Source organism: Sceloporus occidentalis, unplaced genomic scaffold (assembly GCF_023333645.1).
Source record: "Sceloporus occidentalis isolate IW3139 unplaced genomic scaffold, rSceOcc1.0.p SCAF_2, whole genome shotgun sequence".
Lineage (NCBI taxonomy): Eukaryota > Metazoa > Chordata > Lepidosauria > Squamata > Phrynosomatidae > Sceloporus > Sceloporus occidentalis.
The window spans coordinates 108,435,283-108,453,421 of NW_028316982.1; the positions used below are offsets into that span (position 1 = coordinate 108,435,283).

General features: G+C 38.7%; 1 protein-coding gene across 1 annotated transcript in view; it reads right to left on the minus strand.

Moving 5' to 3' along the window:
* LOC149318850 (protein bicaudal C homolog 1-like) overlaps positions 1–18,139 on the minus strand; it is a 145,265-nt gene that overhangs the window by 36,267 nt on the left and 90,859 nt on the right. Inside the window, exon 4 of the mRNA XM_089510569.1 lies at positions 2,994–3,073. Within this exon, the coding sequence (XP_089366695.1) occupies positions 2,994–3,073 (80 nt within the window). The remainder of the gene's footprint in view (positions 1–2,993; positions 3,074–18,139) is intronic.

Here is an 18,139-nt window from a genome sequence, read left to right on the forward strand (position 1 = left end):
GAGACTCAGCAATTGCCAACCTCCTTGAGTTCTAAACTGGATGTGAAGGCTGGAGTTTTACCTCCTGCTTGCCAAGCATAAAAACCAAATGCAGTGGTTGCAGAGTCACACGCTACTTCAACCCTCTGCATCCAAACACCTGTGTTTTCATGCTTCATGCCCATCCTGCACCACCATCACAGAAACAACACAGGCTGGATACAAAGACTCTTGAGTGCTCTTTGTACCCAATATAATCAGCCTGCTCTGTTTCTATTTTGCACTTCTTTTTTTTACTAGGCAGCTTTTTGTTCATGACAATGCTGGCAAGGGATGGACAGAATGCTCTTTCCACCCTCAACCAGTTCTTATAATGGAAAGAAATGCAGGCTAGTCAAATCTTTCCCAGGTTAGTACTTTTCTGCACTAATTTAAAGGGTACAATATATTCTGGGCAAAATATTCTGGCAGGCCTTATGTACCCAACAGTTCACATTGCAGCTGTTTCAGTTCTCTGTCCAACCTCCTGCTATATCTTTGACATTAAGCCGAAGATCGCAAAAATGTGTAACTGTAAGTTCCTCCACCATTTATTTCTAAAACCAGGAGGGGAAAAAAAAGTCAGGAATAAACTCTTCTGGAACATGGCCACATAGCCTGAAAAACCCACAAAAAACTACTGATGTCTTCTCTCCCTACAGCAAACACGAATTTCAAGGTCTCACTAAATTTCTTCAGCCAAAATAACCTGTTCACCACACAGTTCTTGAATTTCTGGGTTTTGTTTTAGGCAAATATTAGAGTTGTAAATTATATTGAAACCACTTTTAATAACTAAAATAACTTCAACAAGAACATTCTGCTTTTCCAAATAAACAAAGCTACTAGTCTCTGGTAGATCCAATAGCTAAGGTAAATCCATGGCATTTTAGAGTCAAGCCAAAACACACTGGAAAAATTCTTACATTTTTTCAAGGTAAAGAGACTGTTCCAAATGTAATCGGCTTGTGTTTCATATTCTGATACTTGCAAAGCTTTTGGCCGCTCTTCACTTAAATGCTATTTATATACTCTGCTTTCTAGTTCCACATGTGTATTCTGAATTCTGCTGGTATAGGTTAAATATTGTTTTACACGTCTCTTATTGTACATTCAATATTCAGCTGCAGAGATCCCATGTGGTACCTGAAAGGGATTTCTACCTCCTCAAAGCCTACATTGACTATGTTTATATGTCTAAAAATCCAAAGTATCTGGCTCTATACTTTTATATTATAAGCAGTTAATTTTAATCATATGCTGCACGCATGGGGCAGAAGAATGTAAGTACACTACAATATATGACTGTCCTAGTACAGGAAAGTGTCTTACTATAAAAAAGATTCAAATAACTCAAGATTGAGGGGGATTGTAATGGGAACAGTAATATAATTACTGGAGAAACAGATTTCCAGACACCAGGCTGTCAATTATTTTCTTTATATAAGTGATATATGTTGCCATACCATTTCAGCAACATATGTGTGGCTGTGGGAGGCGATATTGAGCTTTTCTATCTTAATTACCTAGGCTGCATCGGCACAGTAGCAATAATCCAGATTGACACTGCTTTAACTGCAATGGCTTAATGCTATGGAATTCTGTTGTTGTTTTTTAAGTTTTGTTAGACATTTAGTCTTCCCTATCAGAAAGCTCTGCTATTGCAACAAACTACAAATCCCAGAATTCCATAGGATTGAGATGTGGCAGTTAAAGTGGTGTCGAACTGCATTGTTTCTGCAGTGAGGATGCAGCCCAGCTCAAAATATTTTCTATTCAAATATTTCAAATGTTTTAGGACACTGTAGAAAAGCTGATTATACTGACATTTAGCAAAAGAAGAAACAACAACATAGTGCAACTTTAAAAACCATTTGTTTTACTTTCAGAATTTGATCTATAGTCAATATGCATTATGTTACACTGGAAACTTTTGTGGGGGATGGGTTTGTGGGTTTGTGTATCACACCTATAGAAGAAAGTAAAGCAGCTATTAATGCTGAATGTAGATTATGCTGCTTCACATTCCTAACCAGTTGATAGCCTTACAGACACTTGATACTTACCGTGTTTTCCAGGAGTGGAAATGAAGCATGAGAAAGAAACAAACATGACTTCATTAGTCATATTCATTGAACTTGGAAAAGTCATTTTCTAGACTGCAAGTCCCAGAATTCCTTAGGGAGCTGTAGCATCTTCAACATCTTTAGATGTTGTTGGCTACAAAGCCCAGCATTCCTCAACAATGACTCTGCATCTAGCACTGAAGAGTGTTGCAATTCAGCAACATTTGGAGAGCCACACAATCCCAATCCTTGCTTTAAAAGACATGGAAAACTGCACACTAGATGGATGGACTCAATTAGGGAGGCCACAGGTCTGAATTTACATGACCTAGACAGAGAAGTGGAGGACAGGGGGTCTTTGAGCTATCTCAACTATGGGCCACCATGAGTAGGGTGAACTTGAGGGCAGTTAACAACAATGAACCAGGACAACTAGATGCTTTTGTTTTTACCATACCATTCTTAGGGGGGTTTTCCATTCAAATCCAAACTCACAGGATGGAGAAATCTTTAGATGCTACAGCATTGACAGTAGCTTGTATGGAAGCAGCTAAAAAGAAGCACTTAATCCGATCAGGATGTTCATGATCTTTTTAAAGAGAAATTTTCTGTCAAAAACTCCCAAATCCTTCCATAGTTAATTTTGGGTGCTGTCATTGGCTCATTTTACAGCATGCACACATCAACTACTTGAAATTACTTGAAAGTAGATCAAATTTAGCATGCAAATATCCACTGGCTGTATTATCCATGTAAATGTAAATTTCAATGAAAAATGTTTGCTTTTTAATGAAACCCAAGAAGGTTAACCTTAATATGCTGATGAATTCAGCATTGCTGAGTTTCCAAAAAACAGAAGCTTGGAACCTGAAATTCTAATCCAAAACTCGTAGCTGATTTTCATCTTACTTTTGTGTCCAAGACAGACATGATCTTTTCTTTAGCTTCTTTAACATTCTCCTTTTTTCCAGAGACTTTAATGTGGGGATCTTGAAAGAAAAACAGAAAAACACAGAACCATTATTTTGTGCATTAGGTTATAGAAACAGACCAACAAATTACCCCCCTTTCCTAATACAATCAAATATTCTGGCTTAGGTAACGTCTCTCACTGGTAAGATACATCACATTAGGTATACAACACATGAACATCATTGCTACAGTCCTTTCTAGAGAATCCATCCATAACTTTCTGCAGCTTGTTTACAAATTTGCTTCTCTAAACAAGTGCATTTTATGGAATTTCAAACTGAGTTATTCCAGAATGTGTAAGCCAGTTGTGGCACTCTGCTTTAAGGAAACAGAATTTCCAGGTTATATATTAACATTTTTGGAATGTAAAACTGCTTGCTTCCATGCACAACAGGTTCAGTGCATTATCACAGAATCACGCAGAGTAAGTCATGTGAAGATATTCTTCTAAACAGAACCGGGGGAGAAACCTTCAAGCTAGTTTTTAAAACAACTGATGGCATTATCAGCCCTCAAAAATGGCTAAAGGCTTTCCAGTCAACCTATGATCTTAGCCATCTAAAGCAGGGAGGAAAACATACACACAAAGAATGCCTCCTTGCCCAAATTCCCTAGAGTACATTTGACAAGCCTGCTTAGAGCTCATCAATATAAAACCTGTTATGCCAACCTTGACTTAAATAAAAGGAAATAGGAGTGATAGTATTGGGATGGCCACTTTAACTGATTTTGGTACCACCAAAAATGCTTTCAAGAAGGATGCCTCACTTTATTTTTAAAGTACCATCTGCTAGAAAATGGCAGGAATGGGCATATCTCCAGCCTTGAATATGTTAAGGTAAATACCACTTACAGCCTTTAAAATCAGGCACCTTCTGTTCAGCAGATTAACTACACTGCAGAGGGAAGGAACTGGCCAAACCACCTCTGAGTAGTCCTTCCCTAAGAAAACCCTATGAAATTCATGGGTCCTCAGGTGATTTGAAGGCACATGCCAAGAGAAATTCAAAGGTATAGCTGTGTTATCCTGGACCAGTATGCGATGGGATACTGTAGCAAATTTGAGGCTGAGAGAAATAAGTTTGTAGCATAAGCTTTTGTAAACTAGAGTTTACTTTATCAGATGCATGGAGTGAAGTGCCAAATGCACAGGGTTAAGCCTCATGAGGGCTCTCTTGCCCATTTGATCACAACTCCTTTCTGGTTCTCAGCCAGCACCATACTACATTCCAAGAACTCCCTCAGCCATTCATATCAGTATCTATCCATCTTGACTTTAGGCAATACCTTTCTTCTCAACTCCCCCCCCCCCCCCCAAAATTACCACAGTTAAAACTGAACTAGTCCCCTCATCACCATGCTCACAAATTTTGCATTTTTATTACAGTTCACACACACACACCTGCTCATTCGTGAGCACAGGTGTTTCACTCCATTTATCTGATGAAGCAGATTCAGCCTATGATAGCATGTGCTACAAACGTCTTTCTCCTAGTATCAGAGGTGCTACAATATCCCTTTGCACACTGTACGTAATGGCTGTGTTCTAGTTACTATAGACATATTGATTTAATTTCACTTAAATAAGTCACTTATTTGAGTAAGTCACTCTTTGGGCTTTCCTTGTGGTTTTTAAGGGTTTTTTAAAAACTGCTGAGAGCTGTTCTACCTCCTGAATATCATTCACAAATATTTTTATTCACATATTATAAATACTTGATTGCAATTAGAATTTCATTATCTATGTTAGCTTTGCCTCTGTATTACATAGGTTTTTGTGGGTTTTTTGAGCTATATGGCTTGTGTTCTAGACCAATTTATTCCTGCCATTTTGCCTGCATCTGTGGCTGGTATCTTCAGAGAATTGCAGAGATTTCTCTGAAGATGCCAACCACAGATACTGGTGAAACCTCAAGAATAAATTATTCTAGAACACCGCTGTATAATCTGAAAAACCTACAAACTATGGATGCTGGCTGTGAAAGCCTTCAACTTCACCTCTGTGTTGCATTTAATGCTTGATACTATTTGGATAGAGAGCTCATCAAGTAGTTGAGGCAACTGACCAAACCTAAGTCAGGACTGGGCAAACAAACTGGGCACATCCAAATATTGTTCAACGTCAGTCCCCATGAGTTTTAGCTGGCCTGGCAAATAACAATATATGATGGACTATGTAGTAGTTTGCCAACATAAGGAGGTTCAAAAGTTCCCCATGTTCAACTTAAGAAATATCTGGTTTTCTTTGGATTTTGCCATCTGACTTACAGTGTATTTTTAATCTTTGGGAATGTTGTTTAAAATCTCTTCTAAGTGATAACACATTTAAACATAAAAAGGGGGGGAGGTAAAAAGGAGAGGAATCTGTTCATTTTTCTGGTTGAGAAATGGACACAAATCAGACACTTGAAATAGCAATAACCAGAAACTACCATGTATACTTGAATATAAGTCGACCTAATATGTAAGTTGAGGGCAGGTTTGAGGGCCAAAATGTGGGAGAGGCAACCAGCCTCTGGCAGGGCTAAGAAAATGCACACATGTCAAAAAGGATGAGATGCCAAAGCAAAGGAAATGGCGACTGCAATAGCAGTAATTACAGCCTTTAATGTGGTGATTTGGCTGATTTTAACCCAGAAAAACTGACAAACATACACAAATGTCTTATCCAAATCCTTCAAAGCCCAATTCCTCCTTTTGAGGGGAAGCACCAAATGTTTTACAACAGCATCAGTGCCATGACAGTGAGAGTAGCAGGAGTTGGTGCTTCTTTTAGGCAAACTAAGCTGTCTCTTTTTGCCATTCTACTCAGAGAAAGGGGTGGTTCCTTTTTCATAACAATTAAAGTACAACATTTACATTGACCCATGGATAAGTTGACCCAGGTTTTTGGGTCAATTTTTAAACTAAAATTTCTAGACTTATACATGAGCATTTCAACTCTGCTGAATATGCAATAAGCAAAGTGGAGGTTCTTGAACAGAAAACTTTCAAAGAAAAACTAGAAAGAGGAATGGTTGGATTGCAATATAGTCACCAATTCCAATCCATCCACAGAGGTATGAACACTGACAATGGCTCTATGACATACAACGTATATTAATACACAAGTCTTTGCAACTGTACATATAACAAAAGAATCTCCTCAGAGAAGGTTTTGACCCAAAGGAACTGACTTTTGGTAAGTAGATTTATTACTTTCACACATCAATATTAACTGTCCATTTTATAGACTACCAGCAGCCACTTGAAAGACCTGTACGTATTATCTCACATAGCTTGTGGACGATTTATGGCCAGGGTCAAAATCTGCATTTTTCTTTATCTTAGTACACTTTATTGCCCTCCTACAATTGTGTAACTGTCCTTGAAAGTCTGTAGTTTTCATATCACTGTCAGGACATATGAAGAAGGAGATTGATATCCACAAGATCATTTCTGAAATAGATCAATTTGTATTTAAAATGCTGCTAAAATGCTGCAACAGATTGACATAGCTACTTCTTTGAAAACATATATGCATAGTTTCTTGATAAGGCACACTGCATTTCCCTAACCCAGTGGTTCTCAAAAGGTGAGGTGGGAACCCCAGTGGGGCACATGTGAGTTGCTTAAGGAGAGCATGAGGTTGGAGCCCTTGATTCCTCCTTCTCCTTCTCTTACTAAACTCTTTTATGTGTAACATTTACATATGCCTTGAGTTAAATACTGAAAATAATAAAATAAAATTGTTCAGATTTGATCAAAGTCAAAGTATAAAATGTTATAATATGAATATTCATGAATGTGCAAATGAAAATAGATACAGTAAATAAACAAAATATTTTTATTCACACACTATGCCAAGTTGGGGAGCATGACATTCACATGTAGATGTAAAAAGGGATCCCAATGGTAAAATGTTCTGAGTACCACTGCCCTAACTGTAAACAGCAAAAAACATCTATGGCTGCAAAATTAGCATGTACTGTCTAAATTAGCACATGTTTTTAAATGCTTTTAGGGCAACTCCTTATCAATACACACAAAACATATGTGGCTGGGTCAATTCACACTATGCACTGAGAGAACAAAGAGGAATAACCACTTCCTGGAAGTGCTGCTGCTTTCAAATTCTGCTGGCAGGATTTTAAATAGAGGCGGAACCAACTTCAGATAATAGAAAAAGTGTAGCAAATATAATCACAGAAGGATAGCACCATCTAGTGTTTTTATATATTAAAGCTAGCTACATTCTGACTTAAACATAAGAACCTGACAGCCATTAAAGTACTTAAAACAGGCCACACTTAACCTTGATAGAAGACAAGGTGTAGCAATTTTATGACTAAAACACACCTAACATTTTGCAACAATACTGGTCTCTCCATTCACCCACCTACAAAGAATGCATCTCAACTTGCCATCAACAGTTTAAAACTATTTAAGAAAGTGAGAAAATGCAAAATGCATGTGTACAAAAGGTACAAAAAAATGAAACTCTGAAATGTTTAAATTCCTTAAAAAACACATACAGTATTATTGTTTTCTAGAAGCTCTGATCTATATTTTCAACATGACAATCAAATTGGAGACACATTTATGACAACAATTTTGAAGGACATCATCTAACAAGTTGGTTGTATTGGGATGCTGTGATAAACTGCATCTTACCATGTAGGCATGTTCCCTTCAGGCTGCCATACTCCTTCTCCCCTTTCCTTCCCCAGTTCAGCTACAAGGAAATTGGAAGCTTCCTGCTTTAGATTTCATTAAACATAGTGTAATGTTACACCTGAACCCTAAACTGTGATAAAGCTTAACTGTGGTTTGTGGAAACAAATCGAGTTCATACACTATGGCTTGAATTTGGTATGCTTGAAAGAAGTGATATTTAAAAGTAACTGCAATTTATTGGGTTTAGACAACAGAAACTATCATTAATTGAACACACAAGTGAAAACTGAAGACTGGATTGGTAGACTGGAGTAAGGTTTCAAGCTCCATCATGTTTTCACATGATAAAGCTGAACCATTCAACTGGACAATGAAATTCACAAGTTATCCAATAACTTAGGGAGCAATGAGAAGTTATTCTTAATAGGTAGTATGCATTTTTGCCTTTTAAGTCTGATCTTGACAGGCATGGTGGGAGGTTGCAGGGTATGGGGAAGGGAGTCCATCCTTCTGTCCCCGGCCATGACCATCTCAAAGAATGTTGTCCTTGGTGCAAATACAGATTATAAAGAAGTTCCCATTCATGTCTTTATTTTAAAATCATTCATAATGCTACAAGGAGAGGGGTTATAGCTGGGGAGGGAAAGATTAAATATCTCTTTATTATTGGCTGCAATCCTTGCCTCGTGCCCCAATTGGGTTAGTGAAACTTAAAGGAAATGCCAGAGTGTGGCAAAGTGACAGATGTCAACGTGTAAATACACAGTGAGCCTAAATGTTCAACTTGGCCCTAACAAATGCTTACTTTGTTTTTGTTTTGTTTTGTTTTCTTTCAAAATTAGTTAGGAGGACTGGAAAAAGATGCACTCTCTTCCCTTCAACTTCATGATTTCACTCTCATTGTTAGCATCCTTCCAAAGCATTAACAAAATCACTTCAAATCATGGTTCTGATCCTGCTTTGATGGAAAAAATAAAATATCAAATGCACAACTATGTTCAGCCTTATGAACTTCCTGCTTCTTTTGGTTTCGTTGTTTTAAGCCTGCTGTAAGTTTTGGGGCCAAAAAAAACCTGGCCCCTAGACCCAAAGTGCTTTTCCAACCCTGATCTAAATAGTTTGGAGGATCATCTGAAATGAGAACTCTGTTCATGTGAGTCAAGCCAATATTGTCATGCAGTCTGTATCAATGGCAAATGTTTCTATCTGGAACAGCTATTTAATTTAATGCATTGGTAAGCACTTTTGGAATACTGGAATTTACAATAGAGAAATGAAATTAGCATGCTTCAGAATCTTAAACACAGTTGACACTTTGTTATGATTAATGGAGCACTGGTACCTCAATAAACATTCATTCTTCAAATTATCTATAATGCCATATGATCAAGAGCAATGGAGTTTAACATCTTCACATTCATCACGTGTGCTGTGTTTCTGCCCTTTTTGTTGAACCACATACACAACAAAAGAGGATCAAGAGCAGTGGTCCCCAACCTGCTCTTTAAAGGATTTTGTACTTCAGTTCCCAGAATGCCAGACTATTGGCCAACATGGCCCAGGCTTCTGGGAGCTGAAGTCCAAAATCCCTTATAGGGCACAGTTTGGGGACCACAGATCTAGAGGACAATGTGTAATTTTCTGAAAACCCCCAAAAACTTCACTATGACCCTGCCACTAGTTGAGGACAACAGAAATAGAAATCTTGGAAGCTTTCTGCACAGGAATGAACAACAGACTTTTGCTATTTGGCACTATCTTTTTATATGAACAATGAAATCCCATTTCGTCTTCCAACTCTCCTCCTTCCCACTCCAACCAGCAGTTTATTAGCACAAAAAACTACAAATATAAACCATGTTTGAATCTGTTAAGTAGGAACATGTTTTCCACAAAATGAATTCCACTGTGTGGGAAACTCCACAAAATGCATCCATCGAGTGTGTAATTTTAATTTACACAGGTGAACAAAGACCACAGAAAATGACTACTGCTCTCTCTAGCAATAGTTGTTTTAAAGTATGGTTGGAAATAATTCAGCCAGATACTGGACTGCAAATCCAAGCTTTCCTGACCATAGTCTCTGCAGATTATGGCTGTTAGAACTTGCAGTTAACCATGGAAACCCAGTGGATGATCATGGTCAAATCACATTCTTTCAGGAATGAGGCACTGGGAAACATCCTTGGAATAAATCTTGCCAAGAAAAGCATAGGATAAGGTCACCATAAGTTGGAATCAGCTTGAAGGCACATAACAAAACCAACGCATTCAGAAGCTCAATCACTGGATTTCCTAACCACAAACCTTGGTCAGGCATGGCTAAACTCAAAGAAATTTGAATTTTTTAAAAACCATATAGGTTCCAGACACTTCTTAGCACTCAAATCCTGTTGTCAGCTCTTACTTGCTCAAGAGTAAATAGCCACCACTTGTCTGCTTGCTTGCTTGTTTTATTTATTATGTTTCTTCTCTCCTAAACTGGACGCAAGACAGCTCACAAAATGTATACCATTTAGGAAGATGTCCATCAATAAAATATTGCTAGAGAACTTCCATTTGCCTCTGTCTTTCCATCTAGCCTATCCTTATAGGACCATCCTGCCCAGAAGAGTCAATAGATAAAAGGCACAAAAGTCTTGGTGTTAGGCGCAGCATCCTCCAAATAATAATAACAATAATAAAAATAATCCTCTCATTGGATTCCTAGCATCTGAATGGCCCACACCAATATAAATGTGGTAAGGCAATCTTTTCTATACGTAAATGTGATTGGGTGTGTACACTCTTACTCTTCATCTGGCAAAACTGAGAACCCAATACATGCTGTGGCCAACTAGGCTTCTTTATCATCGCCCATCAAAAATCTGCCTTGGGTCCCATAATCACATTATGAATTTAATTTACCAATGAGGATTCTCCCATCATTATGGGAGATGAAGGCTATATAACAAGGCAACTGTGACCCTTTAGTGGCTGCTGGATAATCTTATTCCAATAATCTTATCACAGGCTGGGTAGGATTGATAAGAATTATTGACCAACAATATCTGGGGGGCCTACCCTGATCTAGGGGTAGGGCTCATCTTACCCCTGATCTAGGCCAGAATATCGAAGACAAAACATTTCAGTGATCTTCTAAGGAATCTGTGCTGATAAAAAGGTCCGATAACATCTCAGAAGTCAGTGCTGCCATTTTGCTGCTAGTGGTTGTTTTGAAAATAGTGTAGGTTGGATGCAACCAAGCTTTTTCTTTAAACTCAGTTCTAATAGCTGGATAAAGGTACATGTGTACATACACACAGAGTGATGATGGGGAGGCTGGTCTAACACTGTAAGGTATCTTATAATACTAGAAGAGGCACTGAAAGGACTCAAAATCCTTACAAAGAAGATTTGCACATACTGACATTGTCCAGCACAGAGTGCACAGTAGCCAATGACCCCTATGTCTGAGTAGTCACCAGTGTTGTAGGAGTAAATGCTACCACAATAAGCGTGCAAACTACAAGAGAATACTTACACAAAGCAATCTCACTCCACCAAGTAGTGTTTGATCTAAAACTAACACATTGGATTGAATCGCAAAAAAGAAAAAGAAAAGAAAAACAAAAGAAGAGGGGGGGGGGGGAAAGAAAAGAAAAAAAAAAGCCATTTATCCTACTGTATACTTCTTTCAGCAGAAACTCTGTTATGTGAACACAACCACAACACACACAATATCCCTCAACGTCTTATCAAAGTTTATTGTGCTTTTTATGAAGCATTCCTTTGGAAACATTCAGTTCTGTTTCTAAAGGATTTTGGCAAAAGTTGTAACCAGCTAGCAGCCAAATACCTTAATATCTTTGTTCCAAGAGATTTATTACTTTTTGGCTCAACAACTTTAAGATCATCCAGTAAATGCAGATGACAAGAACTGCTGCAGCAATTACGTTAGTTGCCCCAAGGCATGAAAGCAAACCTTTTTCCACACACTGATTTATTAGTGTTCAACAATTTATTGGAGGAGAAACACACCAAGGTCTTGAATTGTCCCTGCTGTGGCTACAATAAGAATCACAGAGCTTGTGTTTTGAGTGAGTACACAAACACCCTTCTCAAGTGACATTCGTTTTGGATTCAACAAGAATGATTTCAGAAATTGTTTCCTCTACACTTGTAGGCAAAAATAGGTCCAATGCACTGAAACTGTAACCAGGTCATTACTTCATTTAGTGCCAAAATTCATAATTCTTAGTCTTCATACATTTTGTATGCAAAGATGAGAGTGGATATTTAGGTAATCCCATCAAACCCTTAAAATGCTAGCTGTTATTTATCTGGATTTCTACCAAATTCCTATATATTACTATGTAAGCAGAATTTCTCTACAGGCCCCATAGTTTAAGAGTATCAGACTGGGACTCCCACATTAGCAACATTTGCTAGATTAAGAGACTGATAAATTGCTAGCTGAAAACTAGCACTTTCAAGAAGTGGGAGGGCGGGGGTCAAGGATTTCTGTAGACTGTAGTGGACATCTATAATTCCTCATATCACATTTAAGTTGCTCTAATACCGTTAGACAAGAAGCCATTTAAAATAACCTAACATACACATGGAAATCTGTGCTAAAACTATGAAGCAAAACTCTGAGAGGCAGCAAAAGTAAAATGAATATCCCTGGGAATATCAGAATCAGTTTCTTTCACAATTAGCTTCTTAAATATAGATATACATGTAGTTTTTCTATTTTGTGTTTTTGTTTTGTTTTGTTTACAAAGAATTAATCAAAAACCTTACTCTTTGCTGCAATCAATTATCAGAGTCCTTGAATGACAGACCGTTTTCCTCTTTCTTGTAGAAAAGAACATGTTCTCTTTCTAGAGACCTTTGCAGCTGCTGTCACTTAAAGGGAGCATATTTTAAACAGATCCCCATTTTCATTCCAAAAGATGTAAAATGATTCTGGTGGTACCTTTCCAACAATATTCTTCATTATGAGTCAGCCCTTAGTGGGGAATGCTTGGAGGATTCAAAATGGACTTTAAATACCATGCCTCGAAAAGAAATTGAGCCCTATTTGCTTGCTTGTTCAGGATCATTTATGTATTTTTCCCCCTTTCCATTTTGGGACTTGGCAACCAGGAGAGCCAGAAAGTTGGAATCTTTTGCACTCTAGTGTGTAACAGCAAACAGCACTAAAAGGGCCTCTGAAGAAATGTGCTGACCTGCAATCTAGGATGAGTAGCAAAATAATTATTGAGCATGACAACACATTCTTTACATACAAATATCCAATTGTGAGGAACAATACTGAAACTGCCAGTTTGTCACACGCTCACAGTAGGCCATATAGTGGAAAGCAATGACTAAAAAATAATTTAACAGAATTCTCATCTCTATTGACTGGTACTGTATTAGCACCATGACACCTATAAATGAAACAGGACTACATAGTTAATTTACATTAGTTACCAAGGTTATGACTAACATAGTGCTGTATTAAAAGCTTCTGGGACTTTAGCTACAAGCAAAGGACATGTGCTTCTGATTAAGAATGTCAAACACAAGGCCTTCTGCCAGAACTAGCATGTAGTCCAGGTTGACACTTTGGTCCCTTAGCTTCTTTTAGTCCTGAAACTTTCCTATGCTCCTGGCAGATCTACAGAGTGAAACAGAGTCCTAGGCAGACCTTCCTAGACTCACTTGCTAAAGTATCTGGTACACCTTATACCTGAAAACCTGCACTTCTGTTCATATTAACATGCTCCCCAAACATTTCTAAGTGTAATATCTACTTGATAAATGCACCTTTCTCTATATAATTTCTGTCAAGTATTACTTGAGACATCTAGACTGAGGTATTACATGCTAGTAACATTTTTTTTGCACTTAAGAAATGTTGACAAGGCAAGGCAATGGCCAGAATTCAGGTGGAGGAAGCTGCAAATATAAGTATCCCTTATGTGTGTGGCTGTCTTATTCGGATGCCACAGACAGATCCTCTTCGCGTAGCAACAAAAGCTCCCCTTCTGATTAACTTCAGAGCCCTGAAGCTGGCCCATACAGGCATTCTGTGCTTCAAAGTGAGCAAGCAGGATCAGGAGAAGTGTCTGGCAATCCCCTCCTTAAGCAAGATGCACAATTATTACAATGTTGTTAAATACCAAATAATTGCTGGTACTGCAACAAAAACATTGTGAGCTCAACCCTGCAGGGCTCTGGGTTGACTCAGCCTTTCATCCTTTAGTAGGTCGGTAAAATGGGTACCCAGCTTGTTGGGGGCAACCGGCTAAAATATTGTAGACTGCTTAGAGCAGTGGTTGCCTAAGACCATTGGAAAACACCTATTTAATTACAGTTATGAAGTAGCAACGAAAATAATTTCATGGGTTTGGGTCACCACAACATGAGTAACTGTATTAAAGGGTTGCGGCATTAGGAAGGTTGGGAACCACTGGCTTAGAGAGTGCTTAGCACTATAAAGTGGTATAAAAATGTAAGTGCTATTGCTACACTGACGTGATGATGAACTGAGGTCACTATCTGAAAGCATCATACTACTGATCCTTGAAATGTATGTACGTGTTTTCCTTCCTTTCATTCTTCCATAGCTTCTCCAGAATTTGGCACTGTAGCTGTGAATTAATACCTTTATGCTTCATATTATGCAAGAATGAGGTTCATGTGACAACAATAAAATTGTCATTTTATTTTTTTAAGAATTCATACAAATATCTCTCTGTATTTTTATTGTCATGATGTTTTGTATCAAATAATATATTCATAAATGGCATTATATGTTTAAATCAGAGCAATAGCAGCTTCATTTATATACCGCTTCACACCACACTAAGCAGTCTCTAAGCAGTTTACAACTGTAAACTAATTGCTCTCAACGGTCTGGGTACTCATTTTAGCGACCTCAGAAGGATGCAAGGCTGAGTTGACCTTGAGCCCCGGATGGTATTGAACTCACAACTTTGTTGTTTGTGCATGAATGACTGCAGTACTGGCATTTAACCACTGCGCCACCAGGGCTCCTATGTTTTACAGCAGTAATTTTGCAAAACTTGGAGGCCCCCCAACTTTTTGTGTCCTAGAGGGGAAGAGAAGAGTGGGGAGGGCACTTGGAGGATCTACCCCTGCCTGAGGGAAGAGGAGAGTGGTGGAGCTTGCTGGATCATAGCCTCTGGCGGGGCCCATCTAAGCCATCACCCCCCCCCCCCCGGCTCAATAAAGGAACAAAATATCTGCATGCATATACTGTTGAATGGTGTGTGTGCCATCTGCATGGAGATGTAAAGAGAGGTCCCATCTCTCTCTACCATTGGATGATGCATATCTCCTGGGTTAGTAATGGTGAAGCAGCCTACCCCAGACATCAGATTTCAGAGTTCCAATAAAGGATAGTAGATGTATAATAATTTAGATTATTCTTCAACCTCTGCTGTCATGTGGGAAGCACCATTTTTAATTTATTCTACAACCACCACATACCATTTTGGGCTGATACTCATTTTTGTTGTTGTTCTTAACTGCCTTCGTTGCCTACTTTGGACATATCATGAGAAGACATAAATCATTAGAGAAAACAATAATGCTAGGAAAGGTGGAGGGAAGTAGAAAGAGAGGAGGGTCGCACACTAGATGAATGGGCTCTCTTAAAGAGATCACGAGTTTGAATTTGCAGGAGTTGTGCAGAGCAGTGGAGGACAGAGGGTCTTGGAGATGTCTCATCAGCAGGGTCACCATGGGTGGAGATCAACACAAAGGCAGTTAACAACAACAACAACAACAACAACAACAACAACAAAAGGAGTATGGACCATTTATATCTGAATTAATTTATCCAAGGTGATACACAGAAACTTGCATGAGAATCTCAAAGCAAACTTACAATGAGATGACAAGGCAACAATACTACTACTATTTACAGCTTACTGATTATGGTTATGTTCCTGGGACTGGAAGGTTGATAACAGCTGTTTTCTCTCTTTTCACTATATGCTATCAGCCTCAAACATTGTCATGGCAAGGTAAAGATGAAGGAAGCTGTTTCATTCTCCTCCTAATCCACAACTACAGCTGGACAAGTAGAAAGATAAAAAATACATACACACTAACAAGGGGAGGAAACATGGACTTGTGAGAATGGAACCTAAGCCAAAGTCACAGATCCTCAAGGCAGCCCACTTCCTCAAAATAACCTGATATGGGTGTATTTCTAATATGGAGACACTAACATGAGCACAGAACAAAAAACAGATGGGCTGTAAAGCAATGAAAAAGCATCAATATACCAAAAATGATTTAACTTCTAGTATGACATTCAGCAAATATCTTGGCAACAAACTTGGTATTTAATTTTGTTTTTCATCATACAGTACACATTGTGTCAAGATAGGGTATTATATGAATTCCAAGTGCTAAACCTTACATCACAGTGTTTAAAGATACTGTTGTCCTCTGCTTAGAGGCACATGGAAGTCTACAGCTGGAGCCAGCTTTAAATCCTGAGAGACTGGTAACTGTTAGACCCTTTCTACTCTAGCTTAACAACCACAGACCAGCCACAACCATCAAAGGGACTCCATAGTTTACTGTTTCCAGGTGCATTCTCTCTCCCTTGGTTCAAATCCTATTAGTTAAACCACTCCCTTGTCATCACACTAGCCCATTCTTCAGTTAGCTTTTATCAATATCCTTCTGTGTTTCTGAAGCTACCATATACTAATCTCAAGTTGTTTCAAAAATAAGAATTGTTCATTTTCATAGTTTTGGGAGATGCCTTGTGTGCCTTCAAATCATTTCCAGCTTAGGGAGACCCTAAAGTGAACCTATTACGGGGTTTTCTTGGCAAGATTTGTTCAGAGGAGGTTTATATTGTCTTCCTCTAAGGCTGGGTGCATGTAATTTGCCCAATAGGTTTCCATGGCCAAGCTGGGATTGAAGCCCAGGTCTCCAGAGTCATAGTGGAATGCTCAGATCAAGCTTCTACACCATGTTGGGTCATAATTACCAATTACAGGCTTGATCTCAGCTTTAAGAACAGAGACTGGATTACAATGTGTTGAACTTTGTGCAAAGAGACCTTGGTATAAAGTTTACAGGGGGACCTGAGACTAACATTGGTTAAGCTGGCCTGGTTGGAAGACTCAGCTAAATTACATGAACAGGAAATTCAGCATGAACAGGAGACTGATAATATGCACTCCTGGGTCTCTTTCACATTATGCAGCTACAGCATTGTATGGCACTTTAACTGCTATGGCAACATTGTATAAAATCCTGGGAACTGAATATTAGAGAGGGCCATTTACAATTTTCTGTTAGAGAGTTCTAGTGCCTCATTAGGATGAAGTCACGGCAGCTAAAGTGAAATATAGTACTATTACCATACAGTGTGAAAGGGCTCTTGCATTTGTACTTGAACACTTGCTTTATTTTTCTCAGGACTTACTGTATATACTCATGTGCAAGTCTAGACCAGTGGTTCTAACCTGTGCTCCAGGGAGCCTTTAGGTGCTCTGTAGCTGCTCTAGGAAAAATTTAAAAAAATAAAAACGGAATGAAATTAAAGAATAAGAAACAAAAAGTAACACTACTCCTAAATACCATTCGCTTGCAAGACATAGGGTAGACCTCTTAGGGGCTCTGCCATAGAGATTGGTTCTAAAAAGGACTCCGCGAGTCAAAAAGGTTGGGAACTCTTGATCTAGACATTTTAGTCAAAAAATTGATCCCCAAAACCTGAGTCGACTTATTCATGGATCAATGTAAATACTGTACTTTAATTATTATCAAAAAAGGAATCATCCCTGGTGAAAGGTAAGAGCTTAATTTCTTCTTGGATCACCCAAAAGAAGCACTAACCCTCTTTCTTCTCCCATCCATCCAGCCATCCATTAGTGTGAACACAGTTATGCCTGCGGAAATTTTTAAATTCTTTGGCATAATTTTTCTTTGTTTCACCATCTACATCATTGATTGCCAAACTTTGGTCCTCCAGGCGCTTTGGACTTAGAATCATAGAATCACAGAGTTGGAAGAGACCACAAGGGCCATCCAGTCCAACCCATTGCCATGCAGGAACTCCCAATCAAAGCATCCCTGACAGATGGCCATTCAGCCTCTGTTTAAAGACCTCCAAGAAAGGAGATTCCACTACACTCTGAGGAAGGAGTGTCTCCCGCTGTCAAACAGCCCTTTCTGTCAGGAAGTTCCTCCTAATGTTGAGGTGGAATCTCTTTTCCTGCAGTTTACATCCTGTTCTAGTCTCTGGAGCAGCAGAAAACAAGCTTGCTCCCTCCTCAATATGACAACCCTTCAAATATTTAAACAGGGCTATCATATCACCTCCTACCCTTCTCTTCTCCAGGCTAAATGGGAGCTGAAATGCAAAGTTTGACCCAAAAAAACCTGCATTGACTTATCCACGG